General features: G+C 39.7%; 1 protein-coding gene across 1 annotated transcript in view; it reads right to left on the minus strand.

Moving 5' to 3' along the window:
- LOC124776995 (GTPase-activating protein) overlaps nt 1–18,739 on the minus strand; it is a 128,114-nt gene that overhangs the window by 103,818 nt on the left and 5,557 nt on the right. Inside the window, exon 4 of the mRNA XM_047252243.1 lies at nt 3,227–3,309. Within this exon, the coding sequence (XP_047108199.1) occupies nt 3,227–3,309 (83 nt within the window). The remainder of the gene's footprint in view (nt 1–3,226; nt 3,310–18,739) is intronic.

Raw genomic sequence — 18,739 nt, forward strand, 5'->3', positions numbered from 1 at the left:
TGTCAGGCTGGATCGTCACACCCATGCCTAATTAAGCATATGTAGGAATTTGATGGTATAGTGTCTGATTCAGCAACTTTTACTGACCAACTGTGACAACAGGAAGAAGTACAGTTTGTGGCAGTGTGTACTTCTATTATCACTGCCACTTCCTCCCCTTTCCCATTAAAGTACCTGAGAGAGAGAGAGAGAGAGAGAGAGGAGGAGAGAGAGAGAGAGAGAGAGAAGGAGGGGGAGGGGGCGAGGGAGAGGGGGGGAGTGAGAGAGAGGGGGGAAGGGGAGAGGGGGAAGGGGAGAGGGGGAAGGGGAGAGGGGGGAAGGGGAGAGGGGGAAGGGGAGAGGGGGAAGGGGAGAGGGGGAAGGGGAGAGGGAGAGGGGGAGAGGGGGAAGAGGGGGAAGGGGGGAGGGGAGAGGGGGAAGGGGGAAGGGGAGAGGGGGAAGGGGAGAGGGGGGGAAGGGAGAGAGGGGGGAAGGGGAGAGGGGGGGAAGGGGAGAGGGGGGAGATGGGGGTGGGGGGAAAGAGAATAAAATAACACATGCACCTGTATAACATGCAAACAAATAACGAACTGCATGCAAACACTACAAAATGAACTCAAGATGGACCGATTAACACAGTGACAGTTTGAAACACTACGAACTAGGAACAGTAAATACATAAACAAAAGCAAAACTATTTTACAAAAAGAAAACATACAAACAGAGAAAGTTATGTTTTTAAGTGAGATGTATTCATAATGCTGAAAACTCAGACATCTTGGTGTACGCAGGGCAAAGAGATACAGTTCCAGAACAACACGTGTGACAGCAAGAGCTCAGAATATTTTAAGTAGAACCAAACATTTTATTTAAATTATGAAACTTGCACTTAAAAATAACATTTCATACTTAATACAAGAATAACGAAAAAATTGAAATATAGTAACGTATCTGGATATATTATAAGACATTTGTTGTATGTACACAACCAACATGTGTTGAAGCCACAGAAGATGTTCTACAAAATGCAGCAAAATGGATACTGTATAAAAATGAACAGCTGTTGACAGTCCCTTTGTGCACACAAAAAAGCTACTTGTAATCCTCAATATTCCTCTCGGTTAAGAATGACATGCTGCAGTCTATTTGTAAAGAATTCTCATGTTTTCCAAAGGGGTCAACAAGAAATGACATGACAGTTAACACCAACTTTGTAATATCTTCCATAGGCAATAAGGTGTCCGGAAAAAAATAATAATAATAATAAAATGCTAGAAGTTATTCCAATTAATTCATTTTATGGTACACAATGACAGAATACTAAATATGAGGGAAAGTCAATTATTATCTGCAAAGTAGTTATAAAATTTTATTGTAATCAAATAAGAAAATTCAAGAACATCATTTTTGATGTAGTCTCCTTGTGTTTCAAAGCACTTGGTCCATTGCTGTACAGGGATCCTGATGCCCTCATAAAAGAAGGTTCTCGGTTGAGTTGTGAGCCAGGAATTCACCGCTTCTTTCACTGCTTCGTCCGAGGCCTGCTTGAGTGGACCAAACAAGTGGTAGTCAGAAAGGGCAAGATCGGGACTATATGGAGGATGATCCAGTACTTCAAATTTGAGTTTCTGGAGTGTTTCAGCAATGCGAGCAGCAGTATGCGGACGGGCATTGTTGTGCAACAGCACAACACCTTTTGACAGCAATCCTCGGCATTTGCTTCGAATTGCAGGCTTTAGCCTGGTAGTAAACATCTCACTGTAACATACACTGTTTACTGCTGTGCCCTTTTCCCCACAATGTTCCAGTACTGGACCTTGTGCGGCCCAAAAAACCATAATCACCAGTTTTCCTGCAGACGGTTGAGTCTTCAACTTTTCTTGCACGACAAATTCGGATGTTTCGATTCCATACTCTGCTATTTACTCTCTGGCTCGATGGATTCATCTTTTGTCACCAGTAATGATCCTGTCTTAGAAGTTGTCCTCTATGTTACCACAGCAATCCAAATGTTTTTTGCAGATGTCCAAGCACGTTTGTTTATGCAATTGTGTGAGTTGTTTTGGGACTCATCTTGCACAAACTCTATGAAACCCAAGTCTGTTGTGGATGATTTTGTAGGCAGAACCGTGACTAATTTGCAGAAGATGTGCCACTTCATCAGCAGTTAATGATCTGTCTAAGAGAATCATTTCATGTGAACGCTCAATGGTTTCTTCATTTTTGGCGGTAAATGGTTTTCCAGCTCCTTCATCATGCATAACACATTGTGCGACTCAGTTTCGGAATTTTTCAGTCCATTCGTAGACACCCCATTGTGGCAAAACACTGTTGCCCTGTTGTACCGAAAGTCTTCAATGAATTTCGGCCCCTAATACACCTACTAACCACAAAAGACTGATCACTGAACATTGCTCTTCTTTGGTGCAAATAGACAGCGGTGCAGCCACGATTAACGTGTGGCGGCGTTAACGAAACTAACCCTAGCATCCTGAAAACTGCAAACATATATAACAACAAATAAACAAAGCACTGCACATCAATGTAAAAAGACCTTACTACCAAAATAAACAAAAATATAACTAAACTGTGGATAATAATTGACTTACCCTTGTAGAATGGGAGAAAAAAGAAATTTGTGGTATAACTTGACTAAAAGAAGGACTGGTTGATAGGACACATTCTGAGACATCAAGGTTTCAGTTTAGTATTGGAGGGAAGTGGGAGGAGCAGTAAAAATTATAGGAGGAGACCAACAGAGGAATACAGTAAGCAGGTTCAAATGGATGTAGGCCGCAGTAGTTATTCGTAGATAATGAGGCTTGCACAGGATAGAATAGCATGGAGAGCTGTATCAAACCAGTCTTTGGACTGAAGAAAACAACAACAACCACCTCATACACATACTATAAAACTTCTTTGCAGATGAAGATGGAAAGTGCGTATCAACATAATAAAAGTGCATTTTAACCGATTTCAACACCATTTAAGAGCCAGACCATGAAATTATATGCTTAAGCTTGTAAAAATGAATCTCAATGTAAAAAATATGGAGAGAGAGAGAGAGAGAGAGAGAGAGAGAGAGAGGAGAAGGAGAGAGAGAGAGACTTTGACTTTACAACAGCTTATCAGTCATTTGGAACATACTGGTAAGTCAGTAATAAATTTCAGATTATCTTAAACATAGTATAGAAATTTACTATCGGAGACTCTAAAAATAAGCCATTTGTGCTAGATAATCACGTACCTCACAACTGCTCTACTGTTCTGCTGCTCATTGTCAACTGATTTTACAACAGGTTCAATTTTAACTTCTATATGTGCTTTACCCTGAAAAAGATATGCTTTTTGTACACATTAAAATGAAAATAAGTTTTATTTGTTAATGATTAAAGTGAACTTGTTTTCCTCTTGGTTATAGAGCATAAATTCTGAAAGTAACAATGTAGACATTCATACTAATGACTGCCAGTGAACAATTTCTACAGCAATACAAATTAGTAAATGATTTTCAGGGATCCATGAAAGATACAATTTGTTACACAGTACTGAAAGACACGAGACAAATTTGTTAAAACATAAACAATATTTTTTTGGTGTGCAAAACAGCTGAGGTCATGACAGTTAAAACCCATTTTGGGCAGCTGTGAAATTGGCAGAAATGTGTAGCTATGAAATAGCATAGCGATGTGCATGACATATAAACAATGACATACAAAATACATAATGTGGAGAGAAAGTGACTCAGTGTACTGTGCTCTACAGTAAGTTTTTATCAAATATTTTCTCTCTTTAAGCACTTTTTATAATGCTGCACTAGCTTCTTCAAGCTTTTCTTCATAAAGAGTACAAAAATAAGCCAACTGGTCCAGAACATGAAAGCAAGATTCATCTCAAGGTTCAATTATAAGCCCTCTTCTGTATTTATTGTATACTTGGACACTTAAAAGCTTTGTTATGCCAGAAGTCATAAAGGCTGAATAACAATAAAAAAATTAAATTATGTAATTTTTATTTGTTTGCAGGTGTATGTCTACAGCCTGGGTACACACTTAAGTCCCTACCTTACATTACCATAGCACACGGAAAGTAGCACCGGAACAATATGGTGCAGCCCACTGAGAAAGTAAAGTATTCTGTGCTAATAGGTTTTCTGTATTTGAATGGCAACAATGCTGCAATAACCCACCAATCACATGACACATTGGGTAGGATGCTGCAAGCCTTTCTAGTGTGGTCAAATAACTCTGAAAGATAATGAACGAAGTGACCATTTCCTGTGAAGAAACAAGAGTCGCATGAGAATTGGAAGCAATGGTGCTCTATGAGTGGCTTGTCACAATCATGGCCATAGTGGAAAATGTGAAAATCAGTCATGTATTGCTTTTCAACATCTTGTACGAGATTTTGAACATGACTAAGGTTGCTGCCTAGTTGGTATCACAAATGCTCACAACCCTTCAAAAAGCCTGCTGAAGTGAAGCAGAAGCAGAAGAAATGCTGGGACTGGGTTCAGTCAATCCAGATGACTCCTTTAGACATCTAATCGCTACAGATACCCTGCTGAGTGTATCACTATAGCTCTGAGATACAGAATCAAAGCAAGCAGTGGAAACATGTGGATTCACCACTGAAAAAAACAAATACCCAAGCATCACTGTGAAAGATGATACTAAATGTATATTGGGGCTACCATAGTGTGGTGCTAACAGTATTCTCATAAAGGGCAGACTGTCACAGGAGCATAGCACCAAAATCTCCTGATGAGCTTAGGGGAGGCTGTTGAGACCAAGTGTTATGGAATGGGAGGCTGTCACAGGGGTCTTTTTGCTTCATAACAAAAGTCCCAGTTCATTCTGGAAAGGACACAGTAACACAAATTGCATGGCAAACCATACATAGAATGACAAGTGATTTTCAGGATGGATCGTTTTCCTCAACAGTCAAGATGCAGACTTCCACAAAGGATATTTTTGTCAAGTCAACCTCTGTTTTGGAAAATTGTGAAGCATTGAAGGATGAATATGTAGAGGACTATCACCATAACCGAGTTTCATGGTCGCAGCTTGATTTTATCATGCGAGTTAAATATTTTTTACTACTCTTCGTATATCTCCATGTGGTAACTGAACCAGCTGGGAATGGCAGTACTGATTGTCCCATCATCAAACTGTTGCCAACCAACCCAAAGTTTCAAGTGCAAGAAGGCTAACACTTAAGTACTGGGAATGAGGTCAGTGCAGTAAAATGGCTGACAGAAAAGTTTCCAACGGAAGTGCTGAATCTTATGCTTTGTAAAACCGGCAGTACATGCACATGTGTTTTTGAGGAGATGGACTTTCCGGAACGAAAGTTTTCTGTGCTATCATTTTGGATGACATCTGGTGTGTGGTAGGCAATGTAAAGTAAGACATTAATTTTAACTGTTGACCAACTTTCCCTGAAACCAACCAAAATAATGCCCTTTTCATCCCAAAAATGGTAACCATCATTTTTCAACTCTAATAAGAGCGCTTGATTTTTTTTAGTTTCTGGCAAAGCTAAATGGTGCCATTGTACTTGTGTAAAACATCCACATCTTGTCACTTTTAACAATATTAGAAAACAAATAATCTCCATCTTGTTGACAGTGGTCTAGAACACCTTGTCTGCTTGACATTCTTTGGTGTTTGCGTTGGCCAATGCATATTTCCAGTGCCCACCTTGCACACAATTTGTGATATCGGGGCCCTTCTGTGACAATATCTGTAAGTAGTGTGCTTCTAATAGGAAGAAAATCACCACCCATAACACCAACTACCAACTAGATCGCAATTGCTGGTCCACTTGTCGCTAAACTTCATTGGTTTGGATACTGGATCTGCCACTAAGCACTTCATCATGCACATTTTCACAACCACTTTTAGTCTCCGCAACATTGTCTGGGCTTTCCTGCTCTTATTATTATAGGCACATAAGCTAAGCACAACTCCAGATAAGTTTTCGCAATTGTAGATCATTTAGCACACAAAAATCAAGTAACAGCACACACTTCACAATTGGTGGGAGTAAACATTTTCACAGGCAGTTATCTGTTTTCAACAGCAGCCAGGTGACTACTGAATTACAACAATTACTTCTGTGGCCTCATAAATAGTCAATGGGTGGTGCTCCACACGTGCAACTTCATTATGAGCACCAAATATTTAAAACTAGATAAAATGTCCTTACTTTTTAAATGTATGATTTTTCCACATAGTCAACTGTCAATTTGAGAGATTAATGCTACACTTATGGTCTAGATGCAAGCAAATTATATCTTCCCACATATTTTAAGAAAAATAAGTGCAAAAGGGAAGGCAGTAAACAAAATAATTACTTGTGGGACAATGTTTACAGGAATAGTAAAGTTGTGACAGGAGCCAGCAAAGTGTCTAAGACCTAGTAAGGTCAGGCATTCTGCCATCATTCCGAAACTGAGCCCTATCAGGGGGGGGGGGAAAAAAAAGGAGGTTCAAAAGATAAGCCCAGAGTCTTAAACACCATGCCTACTCACTCAGTGATGCCAATGAGTTACCTCCAAACAACACTGAAGGAAATCCCATCATTTTTATCATAACAAAGCCTTACCTTTGTGTCACAATAATTTAATGGACTTTCAACAAATTAGGGGGTGGGAGAGGTGCTTCGATGCATCTGAATACCCCTTATTCTGCCTAGCAAACTCTGCTGGCCTATCTAGTTGTCACGCCACATATGTTGTTGCTACACCCAGCACCAAGGGAACCACATGGAGCAATGCTATCATGGGACACTTGAAACAAAACTATCCCCTCTATGTACAACACACCAAATTCCAAGAGAAATCTTCTAACTTCTGCCTCAGGATGTGACAGATATATAGCTGCTGCAAGACCAGTTTAGATGGTTTCCATGAGAAATTATTAATTGACTAACAGAAAGAATCAAATGTCACATAATAATGTAATGTCAGTGCTCATACCGCAGTCATAACAACTAAAAAGCTATAAAAAGAAGGGGTAGCACAAGGGGGGGAAAAAAAAAAAGGACAAGCAGCAAGCATGCATGCATGCCGCCCCCCCCCCCCCCCCACACACACACACAGAAGTAGCGAATGAGAGGATAGCAGGCTGAACATGTATTTCATTGGAATTTCTGATACAATTTCAAGGTATGCAACAAATCTTCAAAAAAATTTTAAAAAGCAACTGTTATCAATCTGCAGTAGCTACTACAGACATGTAGAAAACGGTCACTTTAGTGACTTCACTTAGAAGTGAAGTCTCAAGGTGAAAAGTAAACAGACCCACAGGCTGTGCTACACGATCAGTTAAATGCCAGGGCAAGATAGGAGGAGAGGTAACCTATATACAGCAAACTAACAGTATTAATATGCCACATCTCTGGAACTTTATTGTCACGACTAGGCCATTATATTGTAATAACAGCCTAGTCATTACAAGAGGGAGAGGGTAGGAAGGAGGCTATTCATAGACGATATGGCTTGTCAATGGTTGGTGTCTGTCAGTGCTTGGCTTTCCGTGGGCATACACTGACATTTCCTATTTACCCGTTTGTTTAGGCTATTGCACCAATGTCCGCTGAGGCTTCTGCCCCGCGACCACTTGTGCCCTGATGGACTGCAAAAGCTGACAACCATGACATTACAAGTTTGCAGTCATCATCTCTCAATGCTGCTTAATAATTTCAACTGCCTTTCTTATTTTGTGTTGGCATGTTTGCTAGTACATGAGCTCCCTGCAATGTCATAAGTTGTCAACAATCACAGGGGTTTTCCACTATTGGTGATCTAATGGCACGTAGCATTATTGCTCTGCCATCCGTGTGCTGACTGACCTCATTTTACCCAGTCAATGAAAACAAAACAATGTTGATTTGGGAGAAAAAACTTGTGTAGTTGCAAATTTTTGTACAGCAGGGGGAAGAAATTTCATGAACAACTTACTGAAAATTCTGTGTGTTGGGGTGAGTGGGGGTAATTAAAGGTAACTTTTTATGTTTTTTCCTGAATAACTAAAAAAATGTGAATCCTAGCAAAAATGTTTACCAATACAAAATAAACTGCATTAAATTTCCCACAAAAATGTTCCTGTTCATTTTTCTTCGGAACTAATAGTTTCAGTGTTGCAGGGGATGGAAAATCACAGATTGTTAAAAGTATTGGTGTAATGGTATAAATATTACTGTTAATATGTAAATAAAGTGGGTTAAAAACAAATATTAAATGTGTGTACTACATTTAAGTTCAATAGAACCTTATTAAGGGATAAATTGTGTTTTTATCTGGGGGTGTAATTGGACTGAGGGGCAAGATGTGTGTGTGGTAGAAGCATGAGGGAATGCAGGTAACCTGATGGTGTTTATGCACTTACCTCCAACATAGGTCTGCAAACTGAAGGTTGAGCAGGTGATGTCTCACTTTATCTACCCCACTGCATCACAGGAAGAACTAATGAGCATTTCACAAAGTTGACCCACCCATCAAAGTGCATCTTATGAATTACTGGCGACAAAGTGTGCAGACATGCACAGGAGAGAGGCAGGGACAGAACAAGTTGGAAGGGGGGAGATGTGTGTGTATTTTCCACAGAATGCTTTAACACTACACGAGATGCAGATGATGTTGTTTTTGTTGTGTTCTTCAGTCCAGAGACTGGTTTGATGCAGCTCTCCATGCTACTCTATCCTGCGCAAGCTGCTTCATTTCCCACTACCTACTGCAACCTAAATTCTTCTGAATCTGCTTAGTGTATTCATCTCTTGGTCTCCCTCTACAATTTTTACCCTCCACACTGCCCTCCAGTACTAAATTGGTGATCCCTTGATGCATCAGCACATGTTCTACCAACCGGTCCCTTCTTCTAGTCAAGATGTGCCACAAATTTCTCTTCTCCATAATTCTATTCAATACCTCCTCATTAGTTATGTGATCTACCCATCTAATCTTCAGCATTCTTCTGTAGCACCACATTTCGAAAGCTTCTATTCTCTTCTTGTCCAAACTATTTATCGTCCATGTTTCACTTCCATACATGGCCACACTCCATACAAATACTTTCAGAAACGACTTCCTGACACTTAAATCTATACTCAATGTCAACAAATTTCTCTCCTTCAGAAAAGCTTTCCTTGCCATTGCCAGTCTACATTTTATGTCCTCCCTACTTTGACCATTATCATGAGTTATCAATAATACCAACCCATGAAACAATTACGGACAGAATCTAAATAAATCTCTTCACACTATTCTACACCATTAGAGGGGAAACTGATTCTTGGTTATCCTGTGTGGCACCTTTAGTGTTGTTCTGGGAAAAAACTTCCCCCACCACAAGCAGTGTTCACTTTTCAATTTATAAACAGAAGCTCCCCAGCATCTTCTATCCAATTCTCACATGTGAGGAGACAAAATAACTTCACTGTGCTTGTAATTATACAGGTTGTATATAAAGTCCGGGAACACTTTCAATTATTTATTGCACAAGAACCAAACACTGTGTAGGTATTATACATATGTCCTTTTGAAGAGAAACCCTGAAAGTATATATATATATATATATATATATATTTTTTTTTCATGTATACCGCCACAGTGTTGTTTGGTAATTTGCTGATAGTCAGCTCTCGTCGCAAATATGGCGAGTTCAGGTGAGGAGTGGGCTTTCTGTGTGTTGGAGTTCGACAAAAACAAGTGTGCTACAGCAGTTCAACAGGTGTTTAGAAGCAACTACGGTAAGAAGCCACCAACAAGGAAGGCCGTTTACCACTAGCACAACAAATTCATTACGATGGGTTGCATGTGCCCGGCGAAGAGAAGCAGACATCCCAGTGTGAGTGAAGTGAATGTGGAGTGCGTAAGACAGAGATTCATAAGGAGTCCAAAGAAATTTGTGCATTGTGCATACCACGAACTCGAAATGGCTCCAATGACAGTGCGGAAAGTCCTACAACAGAAGCTGTCTATGAAACCATTAATATTGGAGCTAATGTAGAAGCTCAATGACGATGACAGAGACAAGCATTTTGAGTTTTGTTCGTAGTTGCAAAAACTGAATGAGGATGGGGATGGCATCGCTGATCGCTTAATTTTTAGCGACGAAGCCACTTTTCACACTAATGGGAAAGTGAACAGGCATAATTGTTGAATCTGGGGTACAAAGCATCCACACGAATGCCTTGAATTTGGGCGTGATTCCCCAAAAGTAAATGTTTTTTGTGCCTTGTCACGTCAAAAACTGTACGGGCCATTCTTCTTCGCTGAGAGCACTGTCACTGGATATTCCTACTTGGACATAATGTAGCAATGGTTGATGCCACAAATGCAATCGGTCTCTCCTTTCATTTTTCAGCAGGATGGGGCTCCACCCCATTTTCACCGTGAAGCTCATGGGTACCTGAACACGGAGCTGCCGCATCAATGGATCAGCCGTGCTACAGAAAGGGACAGCTGTTCCATGAAATGGCTTCCCTGATCACCAGATCTAGCTTCGTGTGACCTGTTTCTGTGGGGACACATTAAAGATCTGGGGTATGTACCACCTCTACCACATGATGTAGCAGAGCTCCGGGAGAGAATACAAGAAGCAACTGCCACAGTCGAAGATGCCATGCTTGGACGGGTACGACAAGAATTTGATTACCATACTGACGTCTGACGGGCCACTCATGCTTTGCATATCACATGTCTAAAAAAAACTTTCAGAGTTTCTCTTCAAAATGCAATATGTATGACATCGGTACAATGTTTAAATAATTGAAAGCGTTTCCAGAGTTTATGTACACCCTGTATATTATGGAGTTATTTTCAGTTCATTAAGCACATACTTATTTGGAGTCATTGAGCGAGCTATTACGAAAAACAGCTCAACAGCTGGAGCTGTTAACTGTATGATGCACTAAAGCTCCTGCCCAGGGTGTAAATATGGACAAGGAAAATGAATCCCATATTTACATTTTTTCCTCACATGAAAATACACTCTATCCCACCAGGGGGCAGAGACTTTATTCACTTTAAGTGGCAATACAATTTTCCTCGGAGCTGTAAAATTCGCATATCCTTTGAATGGTAAAGGTATTATATACCGGCATAGAACCTCCCGGCACTTTAGGAAACGAGACCCACCAAAAACCAATGTGTTTTGGAAAGATCTTTGATGTGCAGCAACATGCATACTGCACATTTTCATGTTATGGAAGTAAATTACGAGTTCCACCAATTACAGCCTGGTAACATTCAAAGTACTGAAATTGAGATTGTGATGTGCTTTTGTAAAAGCCCATGACAGCAGATACTGAGAGCATAGGACTTGTGATGTAGTCAGCCAATAACATCACTGTTCAGCCGTGTGAAAACAAACAGGAAAAGCTGATTGTTTAAATTAATATACATTCAATATATCTACATGCCAAGCTAAGCTTTCACCAACAATGGTAGTCATCAAAATTTTATTGCTGTTTTTCCTGAGGGGGTGTTTAGACAGGAGGCTAAGAGCACAGCTTAAATTGTAGCAGATGAATATTTTTGACAAGCAAAATTATAAATTTCACTGCTATGCACCAAACATTTTGTGGGTTACCTGGCTGAATAAATGTTCTGATGAGCACTTTCTATGGAAAAGTCAATTCTGTGCAAAATTGCTCACTAATTCACACCACACTTTTTTAAAAAAATCATAATTATACATTTTGCCATCATTATTGCATACTTACCTTGAAGCTTGGTCTTTTTTAATGTGTTACCCTTTAAGATATTTTAAACACACATATGCTGATAAGTTTTAATAATGGCATAAATGGCTGATCTTCTTGGCTTGAAATTTTCCTAAGCTGTTGGTCCTCAAAGAGTTAATTTTTAAATGACAGACAAATGCTCCACAATTTAAGAAATTAGTTGCACATTCTCACATGTAACTTAAATCTTCTTGGACAAAAGGATATTTTCTTTGAAATAATGCTTCTCAAACAACCAATCGCAATAATTTTCCACAACCTGTTATAAATGTAAACAGTTGTGATATCACACTCATCAAAAGCAGTTTGCTGTTATGAAGTAGTGGACAGTCTTCATCCTATAGCCATTGACACATTTCGCTGTTGGCAGACACTTGTGCATGCAGTTGTTTTGTTGTAAATGGCGCATTTTCTTTGCAACTAAAATTTTATTTTGCAGTTATTTTCTTGTTTATATTTTCTTGTTGCAGTATTATTCTGCAGTAGCAGGCCAAAGTATCAGTTCTTACAAGTCAAAATTACAAAAATTTAACTGGAAACTAAAACAATGAAAAATTCCCAGAATTCTAAGAAATTCCCAGATGACAAAATTCCCGTGTTTTTTCCACATTTTCTGGGGCATATACACGCTGCTGTCCCAAGTGTAAGATGCTGTCAATATGTATTCAACGCTCTCAATTTCACTGTCTCCATGATTGCTATCTGGAATAATTTTCACAGCACGAGGAGTATCAAATGCATTACCCAGCCTCACCTCTTATTCTAAAAGGCCCAGAGGCTTGAACTGTCTGCCTCTGGAACAGAGGCAGATCATCTAGGTGCTATAGAACTTCCGGTACTTCGACATAAGTCAAGCAATGAATTACAACAGATTACTGTTCTAGACTTGAATATGATCAGTCCATCAGACATATTTACACCCATCTTGGAAGAAATACTGTGGATGTGTGGGAAGTGACTCCCCTCAGTGCAGCCTACTTTACAAGCAGTCTACCAGTTCCACAATCAATGGTGAGATAAGTGCGACTACAACACAAATGGCTTTACAATACGCTGTCAATGGGAGACAGCAGCAGGGTGCCACATTTATCAACCCACTCCCTTTTCCACCGACACTACACAGGTCACTGACAACATAAAACTTACAAATTGAACACTTCTCAGCCACTGTTAACAGGAACTATTTGACATAAAAGCTCACATAACTACTGAAAATAAGCATTCATTTTATAAACTGAAAATAGCTTCACTATGTATACAGAGCTGACAAAGGTCATGGAATAGTGATATTCACATATACAGATGACGGCAGTATCACACAAAGGGAATTGACAGACTTTGAATGCAGAATGAAATTTGGAGCTAGACACTAGGGACATTCTATTTCGGAATTGTTAGAGAGTTAAATATTACACCAATAAAAAGTGTCAAAAGCGTACTGAGAATACAAAAATTCAAGCATCACCTCTCAGTGCAGATAATGCATTGGCTGACAGCCTTCACTTAACAACTGAGAGCAGTGGCATTTGCGTAAAGTTTGTCGGTGCTAACAGACAAGCAACACTGTATCTATTAGGATAGTGTAGTGAAATTTGGTTTTAATGGGCTATGGCGGCAGACAGCCAATGCAAGTGCCTCTGCTAACAACATGACATGCCTGTAGCTCCTCTCAGGGGCTCGTGACCATATCGGTTGGACCCTGGAGGACTGGAAAGCCATGGTCTGGTCACATGAATCCCAATTTCAGATGGTACGACCTGATGGTAGGGTTTGAATGTGACACTGACCCCATGAAGCTATGGACCCCAGTTGTCAACAAGGCACTGTGCAAACTGTTGGTGGGTCTATAATGGTGTGGGCTGTGTTTATATGGAATGGACTGGGTCCTCTGATCCAACTGTACTGATCATTGATTGGAAATGGTTATGTCTGGGTACTTGGAGACTGTCTACAGCCATTCATGGACTTCATGTTCTCAAACAATCGTGGAATTTTTATGGATGACAATGTGATGTGTCAACGGGCCCCAGTTGTTCTCTATGAGCACATGAGCAGATCACACCTGGTATCTGTGATTTTGTTCCTTTATGCCCGTCATCAACATACTTCACCTGGTGAGAAAAATACTACAAGCATTTACAAGGAGTGGCAATGGGCTCTCCCATTGCTGGGGAATTCTTCGTAGAAGCTTTTATTAAAACACCGCCGCCTCATGCACCCTATGGCCCCATTGTTTTCTGTTGTATGTAGAGGACACATTCCTTACCTGGTAACACAGAAAAGTGCAGCTGGGAAACATACTTGAGTATTCAATAGCCTGCATAAGAACATACAGTTCATGCGTGAAACCGAAAATAACAGTGTGGTACCATTTTTTGATGCCGAGGTATGCAGAACCACCAATGGTTGAACGGGACACATTGTGAATCAGAAACCAACACACACCAACCAGTATCTGCATGAGGAGAACCACTATCATCCAATTCAGAAGTATTCTGTCCTTCATACACTGACTGTTTGAGCCCACCAGATAAGTGTTACTAATAATATAAAAGAAGAATTGAGGTGCACTATACCACATCTTTCACACCAACGGATATGACATTATAAACCACAGCCAATCAAAAACGGGAAGAAAGCAAAGAAGAGAAGCTTCCCCAAGTGCACTTATCAAATGTAAAGAGCATCATTAAAAGACTACGCAATCTTCTTCACAGATGGGGTTCCAAACCGATTTTCTGCAGAAGCCACATGATCCATGACATGATAAGTTTCAAGGATGTATTAAGTATCTCAATGCTGAAGGAGTAAATGAATTACTTGGGGGACACAAGGAGGCCAGTTACCACAAGTGTGGCAGAAGAGCAATGCTATGTGCCACTAGACTAACACAAAAAACAATGATAGCAGAACATCATGGTGACTGTGGAAAATCTATAATATTCTGCCATCACTTCCCTCAATATCTCTCAATTCAGCACACGTGCAGTGACTGAACCATATTACAAGAGTCCATTGTGAAATAGTTTAAGAAAACTTTTGGCCTTACATCTGCTTCATCCCATTTTGGTGCTAGCATGTTCACTGAGTGACTAAACAGATGATTCAGAAACATTTAGTGACTTCTGGCAAGACCAAAACTTCTTAAGAGTTTTTTGTCAGATTGTATGGAAAAATTTTAATTGCAAATTAATTGAGTGCTTCTCGCATTGCTCTCCTTATGCTCATTTTGGTTTTGTTCAGCTACACTTTGACTTTGTATAAAGGGGTGCCCTGAAGATCTCTCTGCTTTTTGTAGTAACTTTCTAATGAAGCCATTGAAGCACAGTAGGTCTTTCCTCATCCCACAAAACCTTGCTGAGCACATACTGGTCTAATCCATACTGAATAATACTTTTGGTTTTTATCCATTTTTGCTCTATATTTACATCCTCGGAGTGGAATATTCAATGTTGAACTTCAAGTACTCTGTAATTTGTATCCTGTTACTCGTGCTGAGCAAAAATATTTTCCTATCTTTCTGCACACTTTTACTACCGGCAGCATTTTGGTTAATTTTTCATTTTGGCCATGACTTTTTTTCCTTCACATTATTTTAAAAAACTAAAGCCAGTATATCTGGTAATCCACGAAAAGGCAAAAAAATTGGTTTTAACCTGATAAATACGGTGTGCTCAAATATGATGCACATAGTCCATTTTAATCTTAAGATGCAATAGAATCTTTATAGGGCCATGTGCATCACTCTTGATGCACACATATATATGTTAGGAAGACGTTATTAATAGCAAATAAAAACTCCAACTACCAGTCATATAACTGCTTTAATTATGAAAACGAAAAAATTTTTTTTACACATTTGTGCATTGAGGGGGGGGGGGGGGGGGGAGGAACAGGCCATGCACAGAAAAGTCTTGAGGACAGATTTTGTATTTCAATGACACCTGCTTGTTATGCTTGATAGCATGCCTTTGTTCACCTGCTATGGAGAGTTTCTGGTAACGTCAACATCTCACTGCAGTTTCAACCAGTTTGTGATTCCCATTCACTGGTGTCTCCTGGACATCAATCCCGAGTAACTCATTTGCAACAGCTTTGCTGAAAGCAATGATACCCATTTTTTGTTTTTTAATCTGAACATACAAAGCACGAGCATTTGCAAACATAGTACTGAATAGCAATTCAAAGGCTACTTTGTGGTACTTCAGCCACATTGCAGTACCATGTCACTGACTTCCTCAGGCATGAGTCGTAGCTTTTTTTTTATCTGAAAGATCAATGAAGTTTTTGGCTGCAATGTAATCCACAACTGCATTTGGATTTTTCACTCCTCCTCGCTTTCACTGCCACAAGCTCAGCTTGTGTTTGGCTGTGAAAAAAAATGATGCCCTTGTCATGCCACAGTGTTGTGTTTCCACTACCACAATTTCCCCCTTCTTCAATGGTTTAGTGATAACAGTTTTTCGATTTGCCTCTTTTATTGCAAAGTGTTCCCAAATGAGAAGGCCATATTTCTAATAGAACATATGCCAAGTTTATTTATAGAAGAGTAGAAGTTCTCTACAAAAAGTATCCTTTCAGGATTCAAAAGTGACTCCATTAAATCCACAGTAGTAGTAGTAGTAGTAGTAGTAGTAGTAGTAGTAGTTGTAATGGCTATAGCATTAACTACTTTTCCACAATACACTTTAACATTTAAGTACACCCACCTACTGCAGACACTTTATACAGTTTCATTCCCTATTTCAAACACTTTCCAGGAATGTACTGAAGAAAAACCTAACCGTTGATAAAATGGAACCACTGTTTCATCGATACAAACAACTTCACCTGGAGTTAAAGCTTTGTGGAATTGTGTGTCCACAAACTTCCCAATTTTGAACACCTCATCATGTTCATCTACATTTTCTTTGTCACAATGTTGCTGCAGTTATTCAAATATCTATCTTTTATTCACCCAAACTGTTTATTTCCTTCACTATGAAATTGCATAATTCTTCATCAAGGAATAAATAGTAAATGTTAGTGGGACAAATATTTGCAGGTAGATTGCTAAAAAGTGTATTGACCACTCCACAGTTACCAGAAAAAACAAAACTGTTTACATTTCCCTGCATATCAGACCACTTCTTTTGTGAAGTAGAGACCCCATCAGTAAAAGACACCCCTTCACGTGACAGCTCACTTCCACTGTCTTTGCCAGTGGAAGATGAAACTTTGTTCGTCCCATCTGTGGACGTATCATCCGTACCGTATTTACTTGAATCTAAGCCGCACCTGAAAAATGAGACTCGAAATCAAGGAAAAAAATTTTTCCCGAATCTAAGCCGCACTTGAAATTTGAGACTCAAAATTCAAGGGGAGAGAAAAGTTTTAGGTCGCACCTCCAAATCGAAACAAAGTTCGCCTAGTTGTAATATGAGACACAATTTAGGTCGAATGAATGACGGTACAGCTGCAGTAGTTTGGTTCGAGTCGTAAGCTTAGCAGTTAAGCTGTACCAGGTAGCCATTGCTACGCGTCACGCGCTCCGTCCCTATTTATACGGATACCCTTCCTTTTTCACGTGCTTCGTCTGGTTTGAATTGATTGCTTATTTTTCTTTGATCTGATAAGTGCCATTCTCTTTGTTATAGGTGTTTACGTCACTCCAAGCTGAAAATGCATTACTGCACTGTGTCGTGCATTGTTTGTCGCATTCTGATAGTGCGTGTTTACGGCCTGTCGCCGCTCGCGACGTGGCTTGCTTTTGTGCGCGCTACCGCCGCTTACAAATAAAAATAGAGAGGAGTCGTCTCATTAGCGAAACATTTGTTGTTACTTACACTACTGCTTTCTTTGATAATGATCAACAAGAACCAAATAACAGACTGCGTATGATAGATGATGTTCTGAACGAAATTTTAGCGAAAATTTTTCTCCGTTCCAAATTCTTTGCAGGCGCCTCTTTAGTTCATTACATTCTGCACAGAAATTAGAGTCATCTTAGATTTAAAAATCTAGTCAGTTGCCGTGCTTCATTTCTGACTGTATCACTATCAGGCATAAGAATAATACGAATATAAACATGACACGATATGTATATTCTTCCCCGTTTGCTGTTATCTCACTCTAGTTTCGTAGTTTATTAGGTAGACAGGATTTAAATGAGACAGTAGCAAACACGAAACAATACATGGGAAAATGTTTATATTCGTATTAATCTTATGGCGAAGAGAATACTACATGTGATTCACAATTCATAAAAGCTCCTATTAGCAACCATCTCTTCTCACAGGTAGGAAAAAAATCAGAACGTAGAGTTGGCCATATTGACAAACATCCCAAACAGTCTTGCCAGTCGGATTTTCGTAGTACATTGAAATGCTGCTACATTCGAAGATCAACAATACAGAATTTGTATTTACTTCGTTGGATAATGTACCAAAATGCAGTGGTCGAAACTCTGGCCGGAGGAAAAAGGCTCGTCTTCCACTTTTTTTTTTTATTTATTTACTGACGCAGAGATTTTGGTGCCAGTATGTATCTTTGTGCCTACAAAGCATGCCTGTGTGGCGCTACATATATTCGACGGCAGAAGTTAGTTGTGGCGGCACCCACCAACATTTTTCAGAACTCCCGCTTGCTTTGCACTCGATTCTAAGCCGCTGGCGGTTTTTTGGATTACAAAAACCGGAAAAAAAGTGCGGCTTACATTCGAATAAATACGGTAACTTGCATGTGTATCCACAAAGTCTTTTTGAAAACTAGCACAATCCAATGTGATGTATGTAAACAAAACACCAGCACCAGTGAGGAACATGTACTGGCACTACACCATAATGAGGTAACGACCACTGTCATCTGGTGTTGCCACTACATAACCTAGACCACAGAACTTTTGTCACTGGCCAGTAGTATGTGGCACCTACTTGCTTTCAACAAAGTTGTGATGTGTATGCAGAACAGGCAAATATTCATGAGCCCTTGAGTGATTGAATATGATGCACATAGTGAAAATGGAAAAAGA

Source organism: Schistocerca piceifrons, chromosome 2, assembly GCF_021461385.2.
Source record: "Schistocerca piceifrons isolate TAMUIC-IGC-003096 chromosome 2, iqSchPice1.1, whole genome shotgun sequence".
In the NCBI taxonomy this organism is placed as follows: Eukaryota; Metazoa; Arthropoda; class Insecta; order Orthoptera; family Acrididae; genus Schistocerca; species Schistocerca piceifrons.